The 12,890-nt window shown below is 47.7% G+C and overlaps 5 protein-coding genes across 5 annotated transcripts; 2 read left to right on the top strand and 3 right to left on the bottom strand.

Annotated features, from left to right (window-relative positions):
* Window positions 1–232: 232 nt before the first annotated feature.
* GIQ15_03456 (DNA primase large subunit) lies at window positions 233–1,869 on the bottom strand (the record flags this gene model as incomplete). The annotated part of the gene is made up of 3 exons (XM_033550873.1): window positions 233–1,009; window positions 1,079–1,626; window positions 1,680–1,869. The coding sequence occupies 3 exons, from the start codon at window positions 1,867–1,869 to the stop codon at window positions 233–235; spliced, it is 1,515 nt and encodes a 504-aa protein (XP_033408034.1).
* A 3,859-nt stretch (window positions 1,870–5,728) lies between these two features.
* Window positions 5,729–6,534, top strand: GIQ15_03455 (GTP:AMP phosphotransferase mitochondrial; the record flags this gene model as incomplete). The annotated part of the gene is made up of 2 exons (XM_033550872.1): window positions 5,729–5,903; window positions 5,975–6,534. 2 exons carry the CDS (start codon window positions 5,729–5,731, stop codon window positions 6,532–6,534), a joined length of 735 nt encoding a protein of 244 aa, XP_033408033.1.
* A 281-nt stretch (window positions 6,535–6,815) lies between these two features.
* GIQ15_03454 (uncharacterized protein) lies at window positions 6,816–7,733 on the bottom strand (the record flags this gene model as incomplete). The annotated part of the gene is made up of 2 exons (XM_033550871.1): window positions 6,816–7,244; window positions 7,311–7,733. The coding sequence occupies 2 exons, from the start codon at window positions 7,731–7,733 to the stop codon at window positions 6,816–6,818; spliced, it is 852 nt and encodes a 283-aa protein (XP_033408032.1).
* A 444-nt stretch (window positions 7,734–8,177) lies between these two features.
* On the bottom strand, window positions 8,178–9,413 carry GIQ15_03453 (peroxisomal adenine nucleotide transporter 1; the record flags this gene model as incomplete). Its single annotated transcript, XM_033550870.1, has 4 exons — window positions 8,178–8,301; window positions 8,366–8,603; window positions 8,678–9,225; window positions 9,319–9,413. 4 exons carry the CDS (start codon window positions 9,411–9,413, stop codon window positions 8,178–8,180), a joined length of 1,005 nt encoding a protein of 334 aa, XP_033408031.1.
* Window positions 9,414–10,806: 1,393 nt separating this feature from the next.
* On the top strand, window positions 10,807–12,738 carry GIQ15_03452 (calpain-7; the record flags this gene model as incomplete). Its single annotated transcript, XM_033550869.1, has 1 exon — window positions 10,807–12,738. The coding sequence occupies one exon, from the start codon at window positions 10,807–10,809 to the stop codon at window positions 12,736–12,738; it is 1,932 nt and encodes a 643-aa protein (XP_033408030.1).
* Window positions 12,739–12,890: the final 152 nt, after the last annotated feature.

Raw genomic sequence — 12,890 nt, 5'->3', positions numbered from 1 at the left:
AGGTGTTCTACTATCACTATACACACACCGCTCCCTACGAGTTCTGGAGTTCAAGTCGAGAGGAGGAAGCTGATATGTTTCTACATGCTACAGAAACAAGTATCCGCGAGTGAATTGGACCAGAATATTTGTTGGATATGTGGACAAGTAGAAGATTAATATAGATGAATAACCAAGTACGCCCTCCGATATACCGTTTGCGCCGATAGCAGCCATTCAGGTCATAAACATGTCACGACGTCATTTCAACCTCCGTTTTCGGTGCGTTGTTCAAGTTCTTCAGTAGATAGCTCCGCTTGAAGTAAACATTGGGATGGACGATGGTGTCGAGTTCCGTCTGACCCCATATCCCTTCATCACGAACTTTCTTCAGCTCGCTCTTATGCACATGCTCAAACACTCGATTGCATGCAATGTGATAACGGGTCTTCTTGACGTCGTCTCGCACGCCGCGAAGGGTCTCTGCATCAGTTATTCCAGTCGTTTCAAGCAACGCTATAAGGTTATCAGGGGAATAGTGTCGATAGGGGCACCCGTGCGTCTGGCCAGTGCCCGGGGCGTTGTCAGTAAGAATCTTCTGGCACGAGTAAGGCGGATACCCTCGCCCTCTCCGGTTAATATCACCGCCAACATCTCCATACGCGTGGCGGACATTATATTTATATCTTGAATTGAACTCGTCGTCGGTTAGGTTTCGGAACGACCGCCTCCAAAACACCAAACAATCGTCGAGCGAGAGGCCGATGCCCTTCAGGAAAAGGGTATATTGAAGTCGGCCAAAATGTTTTAGGTGGGCATTTTTGCGTAGTTGCATGTGTAGATTTCGCATGCAAAGTGGGAAATGCTGAGAGAGAACGTCGATTGAGGCCGCGTTGATTGGGGCACCAGGAACGGCGCCCTCTCCCTCAGAATATGTAGAATCAGCTGTTCCAAAGTTTTTGGACAGATGCTCCAGTATTGGTGATAGACGATCGTCTTCATCAAGTCGAGGTAGTGCGCGGCTCGTAAGCTATGGATTTATTATTAGTAACTGTAGCCAAGCTAAACTGGAAAAGAGAAAGATGGGAGGCGAAGATACCTCCATAGCCTTTTCCAGCCGGGCGGTGAATTCCGCGAGTATCATGCTGAGTTGCTCGCGCAACGGTACGTATGCTTTCCCCTTCTTCACGTATACGTTTCGACGCTCGATTAACTCTGGGACGGCCTCCCAATCTACCTTGAACCAGCTCTCGTCATCGAGCCATCTCACACCCGGAGTTGACGCCAACAACGCGTCACCCAATTCCGCCTTCTCTTCATCCGTCACCGTTTCCCAACATAAGTGTAAGCTATCGACAAATTCACGTCGTTCCCTTGCGTCATCTTGTTGGAACCGGAATTTAAATAGCATTGACTCTAGACGAATGAAACGGCGCCTTAAATCTTCTGTTCCAGCGAACGCAAGCCGCAGTATGAAATGGGAATAGTGGTCCTTTTGTCTCTCGTTCTGTAGTATATCATCACTGCCCGTGCCCAAGGAGGTGTTTGAGTTCAAAGGAAGAAATTTTTTAAGTAACGGGCCTATGTGGGCAGCTGTCTCCGTGGGAGATTTGTTTCGATAGGAACATGCTTCGAGCTCGGATAAAACTATGGAGGTTAGTATCGACAGCTTTACAGCATGGGGGAAGGCGTTAGAATACCTCGAAGCCGGTCGATGGCCCATTGTTCAAATTGCTCGAGCGTGATTTCAGCTGTTGGGGGTACTTCATAGAAGTTTAAGCGATGGGAATAATGCAGATTTTTATAGGTTGGAGCTGCAAACTGCCGCTTCTTATGATCAATGCCAGCGCGGCGCTTTGCCTCGATTCGATTTCTATCGTATTGCTGCATCGTTTTCAACCCTGTGTTAATGTGGTGGTGTTGTGGGAGATATTTGGCCGTGTTCTGGAGATTCACGATGCAATAACGCGTCTCAACGCGAAACCACTTTCAGTCACGAATCACGTGGGAGATACCGTTTGCTTATTAAGTATAAAGTCTTGGCATATTGATTATTTTAGAGAAGCAACTTCCTTACAATTGACAACATCCCTAGCTACCATTCAAATTTTGAAGTAGTCGACATGATAGTGCACCATTTTCTATAACAAACCATTCCTGTAGCTGGCTAGGTAACCTCAATCTGAAATGGCCACTCCATGGTTCAGCTTCACATCGAAGAAATAAGCGCGGAGTTGAGAAACTAGAGTTATCTCATCGATCACTCTCTGCATCATGACCGGTGACGTGTACTTACTTCAGACTCGAAATTTAGTTCTCGATTCGACCCCACATATTTTTTAGAGGATGTTCGTCTATACAACCCTCATCGATCAGCATGTAGGCAGGGGTGGTTGTGAAAAGTCTAACATCAACATCTTGTGCATCTAAACGGGCTCGCAGATCGTCTTTATCCCACTAGGGGTTCCGGTTTTTAATACCTCGTTGTTACAAGGTATATGTTATCTGCAAGGCCTGACCGCCCCATACGCATGTCTTTCCATTGGTTGAGGGCATTTGCATGCATGATAAAAAGTTTGCAGGCGCACATCGTGACTGAATGATCAAACGGAACTGGTTTTGATAGTGATGTTCAAGCTCTCCCTGCAGTGTACAAGGGCCGAGGAATCCGAGCAAGTAGTGAGATCATGCTATCGTCATGATCTAATCCATATACTGCGTGTCGGGAGCCAGGATACGGTGCTTGACATCATAGTCATATATAAAAGTATTACAATGAAGTAAAACACTATCGTCTCTGAATTTATGGTCGAAGCAAACGATACCCATGGTATAATGGCCATTAACCAAGCCTTTGCGCTTTTCATTGGGAGCCTAGTTGTCCATAGTTCCGAGTGTGTTCGTTCTCATAATTCATGATTGAAAATTTGATGGCCCAGTCAACCCGCCAGTGGATCTTGTACTCTTAGAAGACGTGCAAGCCTCTGACGCTTCGCTTTCGCTATCATCACGTATCCATGAGTCAGAATATATCTCCTCGGGAGGATATCCTTCACAGTTACGAGTAACCCACGCAAATACTTCTCGTGACGCCATCATGGATGCTTCCTGATCTGTCAGGGATAGTGTTGGGTGGTCCATGATTGTCATAGGAGGGCCTATTTTATAGGGGTTATGAGAGATGGCGTCTGAAGAATAGCCGCGATCTTCCAATCCTGAACCATTCCCCAGGCACCATGACCAGTGATGGTAAACAAGCTCGTGACGGGGACAATCTCTATGGGCTTTCACTCTAATCGCTGTATATTGGAATTCTGTCATGCCGACAGGTTGCCATGGTGAAAACGGCGGGCTATTATAATGCAAGTCATCCTCAATGGCGGGCGGTAGGTATAGAAGGCGCCAGGCGTCCGATCTAAAGAGCTTATCCTTTGAGGAATCAGACTGAACATATGGGCCTGAACCCGGAATGTCCATGAAAGACTGTGGGTTACCAGTCCATGGCGCACCGTTGGTAGCTAGGGGAGGAGTTCCACTGCCAACAAGCTCAATAATAGTAGAAGAAAGCCCACTAAGGGTGGCTCCGAGCCAAAGAGCCGCAAGATTTGGACATCGTATCGCACAAAGTAAAGGGATAATCTCATCGAAGGAAAGAGAGCCGGAATAATTATTGGGTATTTCTTTGAGCGCAGGATGGAGCCATGGACTAACTAAATTACAGCATACTTTGGGTTCCCAAAATACACCGCAGAGACTCGAAACAGTCACGTTATGGTCACAACTCATCGTCATATAGTAGGGGATTTGAGCATAAAGTTCTTCAACATCCGCTGTGACTTGCGGAAATTTGAGAGTATTCGATCCACATGGGAGAGGCAATCTGGATGTTGTTCCATAGTAGTTGTGTGCTGGGAATGTCATAGCAGTTGCGAGGGCTGCAAAGAGTTGGCTATGGGAACCGTGAAGCGTGCAAAATTCGACAAGAAACTCCAATGCTTGTTGGGAGGATGGAGGCCCTAGGGATTTCATTGTTGAATTTGCTGGGAAATCACTCACCCTAACCTTGAAGCCTTCATCGTTGTCGAGCGCCACAGACCAGGGCGAGATGTAGCTGGCACTATCATTCTGCAACACTGTAGCTTTCCAACCTTGTCCAGGTGCCAGGAGTGATGCCCACCATCGTGCTGCCTGCGCACTCACGGAGCCAACGTCAATTATATTACCAATCGCCTCTGCCTTCTCATGGCATATTTCTGCAATGGAGTCGGTATAGTCTAAGCAGGACGATCCTGATCCTTGTCTCTTAACCAATTCTGCCGAAAATATGTATGACCACCCCAAGGCAAGTACCCGATGATACTAACCTCAGGAGCTCCGTCCACTCCGAACCCTTTGTGAAAGGCATCGTTTTTGAAGCAAACGGACGTGGGCCGTCGAACTCCTATCGGGAGAGACGCAGCTCGTATCTTCTGCTTTCCGCCAATGCCGCACTCACCGCCATCTGAAACAACCCACACACCGTCTGCTCTAATATAGAGTACTCCGTTTGATGTAAACGTATCAAAAACCTCATGGCAAGCATTCATATGAATATCCGGCATTGCTGGAACACATCCGAGCATATTTTCAGGCCGAAGACATTTCGAAGGAAGACCATGTTTGTATTGAGTGATAGCTTGCTGCGTAAGGCCATGCCAGTAGCAACGAGCCTCATGCAAAGCGGCGTCAAGCTCATCTTGACTCGGCTGGAGGTGATCATGACTTCTCTGGGTTCTTCTTCTAATCAGCTTGGAAGTCCGCACCTACATACATCAAGAGAGGTGTATACCTAGTCAATTCTTGGGAAACCATCTTCACAAGGTCTTGCTCTTCCTTGATATTTTTGTTAAAGGTAACCAGCTTTCACGCTCGACCCGCTGGCCGCTGTATTTATCAGCCTATATCCATAGAGGAGGCAGATAATCACATTGAATCGCTCCGCATCAAACTAATTGACCTGGTGCGACTGAAATTGTTAATACAGCAACCTTTCCTACATAACTTCCAGATCCTCTTAAACCGTCACTGAGACTCTATATTGAATGTTTACTATTCCTCTGGCCTTCGACTGCCTATTGAGGTCCTTGACTCGGTGTGTAGTAGTCACGTGATATATAGCTGTTCCTGCCAGTCGGTGTTACAAGGGTCAGGAAAGCTCCCCTAACATCTCCTCTCTAGAAATGGAGCTCTTTGTGGTTTACATGCAACTTCGTAGGTAGACTTGCCCTCCTTCGCTGATCGAGCACAAATGCATCTCATGCTCTTCTTTACCGTCTCATGCTAAGCGAATGCCCTGGGCCGACGGCGAAAACTCGGCGATAAGACAGGCACATGGCAGGCGTGACACGTGATAGAACTATTTATCCCGACGGCCTCTGATTGGCCCCCGCCGGCTTAGAGACGCTCCCTTGTCTCTTCCCTTCGCCATCTCAACAATTCCGGGCTTCGGAACTCCATCGACGCTACGCTACGGCTACTAGGAGGCGCATATGCTCTATATATCTTAGTCGCGCACGCTCTTCCCTGGCCCCTCATCGACAATTTATCCATAAAGATGACTTAGACTCAATCTCATTTTGCTGTTTCAAGTTTCCGCGCGTTTGACAGGGTACTCGACGTCCGTACTGCCTTCTCACACGACCACCGGGTTTTAACACCTTCATAGACGGCAGCTTCCTTTCCCCTTTCCCTTTTCGATCTCGAAAGCATAATGGCCGGCGCAGCAACTCGACGGCTGAAGAAGGCTGCACGAATAATCCTTGTTGGTGCGCCGGGTGTAGGGAAAGGGACACAGACGGAGAGGTTGATTAGCAGGTACCCACAGCTTGCATCGATCAGCTCCGGAGATCTGTTACGGGAGAACATCCGCAAAAAGACAGATATAGGTATGTTATATCCATAAACTTAACAAAGTACGTTATCGACGGCCACTAACGCTGACGATAAATACTCGCAGGTCTAAAAGTCCAGTCAACGCTGCTTGCAGGACAACTGGTTCCCGATGCAACGATCTTAGACCTGATATCCTCCGAACTTACCTCTAAAGGGTGGCTCGAGCCATCATCCAAGCGTACAACTTCCGCGCCATCAACTAAGACATCACTCAACTCATCGGCATCGTTCATACTCGATGGGTTTCCACGAACAGCCGTACAAGCAAGCAGCCTAGAAGCTCTTGTTCCGATAAACCTAGTTGTCCACCTCCACACTCCGCCAGCTATTATATTATCGAGGATCTCATCTCGATGGGTTCATCCTGGTTCCGGCCGGGTATATAACACGGAGTTCAATGCCCCAAAGGTACCGGGAAAGGATGATATAACGGGGGAACCCCTCGTGCAGCGAGACGACGATTCCACGGAGGTTTGGGAGCAGAGATTTAAGAAATTCGAAGAGACAAGCAAGCCTTTGTTGGATCATTATGAAGGGAAAGGGTGCGTTTGGCGTGTTGAGGGCAACACCAGTGATGACATTAGCCCGAAGCTGTTTGCTGAAATTGAAAGACGGTTCTGTTGATACCCCTGTATGTCATATCGGCCAAAGTGCCGCATTTTTTTTGACTTTCAATACTTCTGTTCAACCTAAAGTTGGATTAAGATTTCAACGTTTCAACTGTAACAACATCTGACACATAGATATCATAATATATGTATCATCATAAATCTTTGAAATATGGACTGCTAGAAACCATATCATTATCATCACATTGTCCCAAATACTCCCAAGGAAATCTTTAAACGCTCGAACGCTCAAATCAAGAAGGTATTTGCCATACGTTCAAAAATGTCACCCGTAAATCATGAAGTGCCCGTCTCCTTGTCCTCCGCGCTCATCCTAGACTTGAATTCCCTTGGGCTTTCCCAAGTACTCGATTCTTTCGTTTTCCAAAGTCCCTTTCCTTTCTTTTTAGCCAATGCCTCGGCATCTCTGTACTTCTTCTCGCGTGCGGCTCCACCAAATTCAGCGCCAGACTTGGCTTCGTAAACAGTTGCCAGGCCTTCTCGTATCATCTGCAATCCAATATCCTGAGGGAAGAATAGAAATCGATAGGCATACACGGTAGCCACGACACGGCTGTATTGGTCCGGGCGGTAGACGTGGGCGCGTATTCTGAGGCCGGTAAGTCGATTCGTTAACCATGTATGTGCCTCTTGGCCGAAGGGTTGCGCTGGGCGTCCAAAGTGAGCTAATTCGGGTGCGTCTATGCCTGCGATACGGACGTGAATCTGCTACCGATTAGAAATCGCATGGTCAAAATAGTAGAGGAGTGAGCAATATAGATAACCCCATACAGTGTTATTCTTCAGCTCTTTTTTAGAAGTAGGCACTTTCCTAAGCCATCCCCACCCAGCCAGTATCCCACCGGGTGTATGATAGATTCGAAAATTATCTCCATCTCCCACACTCGTGACTTTCCCCAGTATGCTCCGCTGTCGAAGGTAGGAAGGTGATATGTTGGTTGCTTCGGGAATACGGCGTAGATATTTGCGATGTATTCGAGCGGCGAATAGGATTCCGCTGGTGAGGAGGACGGTAGGGATGAGATTTTGTGGTTCGAGGAAGTGTGACCAGTTCGTAGCATTGGTTAATGAGTTCCAATCCTTCTTGGATCCTAGGAGGGTCGACGGCTTATCGTCACTATTGGAGCTTGCTGTTTTGTTGCACTTGCATTCATCATCCTTGTCATTTGCAGATGTCCAGAATAGCCATCGCATGGTGATTTCGGCAAGGGAAGTTGAAGATGTCTCTCCTAATGATATAGCCAAAGCCAACTCAAATATATCATGTAGACTTTAGTCCCAGGTAATGTTAAATAGAGTATACTGCGTCGCAGTATTCTTTGTTTTTAAGTGGTGTGTATAAACATCGCATGAGTTAAAATAAATAAGCTTATATACCGAAGCATGTCTTGGCATCACCAGCCATGCGTATTTTAATTGGCATACAACGAACTATCTCTACAGGGAGGCTGTGATAATACTAATAATGAAAATGAGAACCCAAGCCTGTGTTGATATGTGAAGCTGAATCTATATATTTTAAATCATACAAATTGCAAACCAAAACCAAGTTTTAGCCACCTTTGAAGCAATAAAACAATCAAGCAACACTATACATATGTATAGACCAAATATTGAACATATGATTGCATAAATCCTTTATTTCAAGGTGACTGGTAGTGACTCCTTTGCTTTGGCGGCAGCAGCATCGGCAACCTTCTGAAGTTTCTCCTTCCTTATGTTTTTCAGGTAGGCGAATAATAGGATAAAGAGAAGCTCGATCCTGCAAAATTCATAGTAAGTAATGGGTTTATAAAGAGTATTTGGAATGATAAAAGGGATCTTACCTCTCCTTGGCCATCATCAGCAGACCCTGGACCAGCAGTCCCTTTGTAATTTGAGGACCAATGCCCTTGAATAGCCCTAGAGGACCCTCATGCTCAATGATGTAACGCATAACTTCGACAAAGCTCTTAAATGGCTTTCCTTTCCTAGATGGTGGCGGGCGAGACTGTAGGCCAACCTTGGCCACAATCAAGGGTTGAGTGACGATTGTGGCTAAGCTCTTTGACATTGCTCCCAACACTTCACATAGAACAGGTCAGATACTATATTCCGGGAATGGAGGATACACCTTCGAGTGGGATAGAATAACTCACAAAACGCTTCCAGAGGCCGCAAGTTAGTCTTGCCGGGGAATATAATCTCTCTGAGCCGCTGATAAGCTCCATATGTGATCGCCGGATTGACGACAAGGACTAGACTGGCTTTCAATCCTCTCCATAATCCAGTCCATCCGTCTTCGCTATTTACAACCTCCCGGCCGGTGTCGAGTAGTCCCTTCTTCTCCCCCTTCGGCTGAGTTTGCTGCCTTGTGGTAATGACAGCAACGGGAATCGTAAACACCTGGGCAACCGCTCCGGCAATAGCACCAAGAGCAAGCTCAGCGGCAGTACCCAACTGCTGATTCGGTCTTGACTTCATATACAGTGTTCGGACAGTAGAGTACCAATAGAAGTATGCGAAGTTTGTCGAGGCCACGCCGATAAGGGAGCCATTAATACCAGAGTATAGGCCCGGAATGCCTTCGTCGGCGAAGATTTTCTTTATCGCATCAATTGTAGATTCGTAGTGTACTGTACCATCGGCGGAATCGCCCTTCGGGAGTTTCTGGGACTTGACCTGAACTTGTAATTTTGTTTTAACGCTGCGGGTTAAGAAAGGCGGAATTAGCTGTGACCATGCCGCAGAGAAGCCCAGGGCGCGGAAGGTGAACACAGGCAATTAAAGACGAACTCACATATCTAAGGGGTATACGAGTGCATTTGCGACGACTGCTCCAGTCGCGCCCGCAACGGCACTTTGCCAGGGGGAGAGCTTCGATTGACCGGACATGGAGCTGAATATGATGCACTTGTCGTCAAGAGGGAGAGAGAGCAGGCCTCCGCAGGGTTTCTTGAAGGGGAACAAGTTGTTAGACGTTATATAAGGGATAACAAGTCTATACGTAATACTCGCAGAAGAAACCGGCCCGTTCAATGTCAGTCCGTGGCCGCTGGGGGGGTTGAACTATTCATGGCTGTACGAAAACCAGCAGGAACCGCATAACTATATCGCAGGATTAAAGCCGAGGCTTAACTTGGGCCGGGGGAACCTCGCCTGTCACGGGGATCCGGTATTAGGTAAGCAGAGTGTCGGCAAATTTTCGGCGCGTGGGGGGAAAGGGGAAAGACGTCAAGCCACGAAGGAGACGACATCTCGCATGATATCACGCCGTTGGATCGGCCGGGAACTCCTTGTGGACGTTAGATAGTGCTGTCACGGCGAGAGGACAAGGAGACGGTGTTCTCTTAACGTGGCTAACACGCCCATCTCATCGCTAGGTGAGGTACACAGGCTACTATGAGACTATAGACTCGCAGGGCTGCCGAGATGTCCCAGTTAAGAGACATCAAGGTCCAGGCGTTGGTACTGCTTCCGCTGCCTGCATGAAAAGTTAGCATGGTGATGACCCTGACTCGGCTAACATCCCGATTCACAGGCGGCCGAGAAAGATGTTCGTTCGGCGTCGACACAGAAACTGGCCTTGGAAGCTGCAATTAACGCGGCAGAGCATTATATGAATGCCCTCAGGCTGGTCGATGACCCTGCCGAGAAGAGACTATTTGACTCAAAGTGCAAGGAGTACCTCACTTTAGCTGAAAGGATCAAGATATCTAAGGACAGAGAGAGGCAGCCAGCCCCCATGTCTTCAGTGATACCCTCCCCACAGCCAGGCCCAGGGGATAAGGAGCCAACCTCTACGAGAACGCCATCTAACCGTGAACAGATCATTTTACTTGAAAATTCAAAATTAAATGGATTTGTTTTTCCACCTTGGTCAGCGACGGCAGTTCCTGATCCAGGAGAGTTCCAACTGGATGAGGAGGGTGGATTATTCCTGTAAGAATATTTGATTTTTCGGAATTTACATGGAAATTTACTCATTTCATTATAAAGTGACATTGCTGAACTCCAAATATGCCCTGTCCAGCGAGAGATATTCGATGGCTGGAAACGGCCCTCCGAGATTCTGGGCCACCATACTACTGGTTCTCCGATCTTATTGGGCTCAAACCCCATGGACTTGGTGCAAGATGTAACCACGGACTGCTCAGTTGTGGCAAGCCTTTGCACTGGTGCATCCCCGGAAAAGAAAGGAGTCTCTCAGGTACTTTCCCACAAATCCGTATTCTCGTCGCGAGGGGCATTTCTAATATTATTCTAACAGTTGGTCCGATCTGTAAAAATGTATCCCTCTGGGGATGACCACATTCCACTGATTTCTCCATCCGGGAAATATATATTCCGCCTTTATTTCAATGGTTGTTACCGAAAGGTCGTCATTGATGATATGCTTCCTGCTTCAAAAACTTTGCGATCTCTCCACGTCATAGATAGGAATAACCCTACCGCGATATGGCCTGCACTGGTTGAGAAAGTATACCTAAAAGTAAGGGGTGGCTACGACTTCCCCGGAAGCAACTCTGGGACCGACTTATGGATTCTAACTGGCTGGATTCCCGAACAAGTCTTCTTGCACCATGACGAATTGGCCCCGGACTACTTATGGCAGCGTCTTACTAAGTTTTTCAAGTCGAGTGACATTTTACTAACACTGGGCACTGGGAAACTCACAGAGTACGAAGAAAATGAGCTTGGCCTTATAAGCTTGCATGATTACGCCGTGCTAAACTTGCAAGAAAAGGACAGCATTCGCCAGTTGCTAATCAAAAATCCATGGGCCGCTGGGCCTGTTTGGAAAGGAGTAGGCCAGCTTAGAGCAAGCTATGCTCTAAATGAAGCCGTCTCTGAACCTGTACCATCACACCCCTCAACCACGGCCCCTGGCACATTCTGGATGACATATGATGATGTTCTCCAAAATTTCGATAACCTGTATCTCAATTGGAATCCCACTCTATTCCGCCACCGTCAAGATATTCATTTTCGTTGGGATCTGTCTTTAGCGAGCATTGTTCCAGGATGTTTCGCTGAAAACCCCCAGTTTGCCGTTTCTACCAAGGCCGGAGGAACAGTATGGCTCCTGCTGGGTAAACATTTCAAGACCGGAGATTATAAAAGCAACACAAACCAGCTCCTAGAAGTGGCTTCGGACGTTGATGAAGCTGAGTTTATCAGCCTTTATGTGTTTGACAAGAATGGAACTCGGGTTTATCTGGCAGACGGTGCCCTACGACGTGGCCCGTACGTGGATTCGCCAAACACGGTTATGAGGTTAGAGATGCTGCCTAATTCCACATATACCGCTGTAGTGTCTGAGCAATCTCTCCAGAGATCGCTATACAGTTTCTCTCTTTCCGCCCTTGCAATGTCTCCAATAACCATCAGCCCCGTGAAGGAAATATATTCATACGTTAAAAAGCTACCAGGGTCTTGGACTATATCCACAGCCGGTGGTAATGCTGAATCCGAGAGATACCCTGAAAATCCCCAGTTTCAGCTGCAGGTACTCGAGAAATGTGATATTAATGTCCTTCTCGAGGCGGATGATCCTGGTCTCGCGGCCCATGTGAGTGTTATCTGGTCGAAGGGGGGCCGAGTGGCCTGTGTTCGCTCACGGGATATTGTGGTTGGCAGCGGCGATTATCGCCGTGGCTGCGCGTTGGCTGAGAAGAGTGACGTCGCAAGAGGGCTATACACCATTGTCTGCTCGACATTTTCCCCAGACCAGTTGGGAAAATTCACCTTGTGCGTTTCCACGACCCGACCCTGCTCGATCAAACCACTGCCGGCAGAAGGAGCAGGACGCCTGGTCATGAATTCTGGCATTGGAATATTCCCGCCTGGAACGGACCGAATCTTAGCTCCAATCACCACCCCTCGCCTGGCGAGGCTGAAGTTGATATGCAGACGCCGTGGGTCATCGATCGGAGACCGCAACGCCGCGCCTTCTCCCATTCTCATGACGCTAGAACTTGGACAAGGGCCATACAAAGAAATACTCGCTGGATCTGGAGATGGGAACTTTAGTGATGACGTGAGGGGTGCTCGTATTGAAGCAGTCGATTTACAGCCAGAGTTTGAACAGAGAGGAGGGATATGGCTTGTTGTTGAACGCATTGGCGGGCCAGGTGGCCAGGTTGAAGACCGTGTTGAGGTGGAGATTCTCTCAGAGGAGCGAATAGGTATAGGCTCATGGGGGGTTGGAGATGGGTGAGCTCTCCTGCATACTGTGACCTAAAGATCCAACGAAGTGGGAAAGGCAGACTAGCGTTGATTTACCTTGAAGCTCTAGCTTCATTACCATAATACGAAATAAATGCCTCCAAACCTCCTAACCACCACATAGTTAAATATACTTATACACAA

The sequence above is a fragment of the Arthroderma uncinatum genome, assembly GCF_011692745.1.
Source record: "Arthroderma uncinatum strain CBS 119779 chromosome Unknown scaffold2, whole genome shotgun sequence".
Classification (NCBI taxonomy): Eukaryota; Fungi; Ascomycota; class Eurotiomycetes; order Onygenales; family Arthrodermataceae; genus Arthroderma; species Arthroderma uncinatum.
The sequence above is the reverse complement of the archived record's forward strand: the minus strand, read 5'-3'. Positions and strand labels throughout refer to the sequence as shown.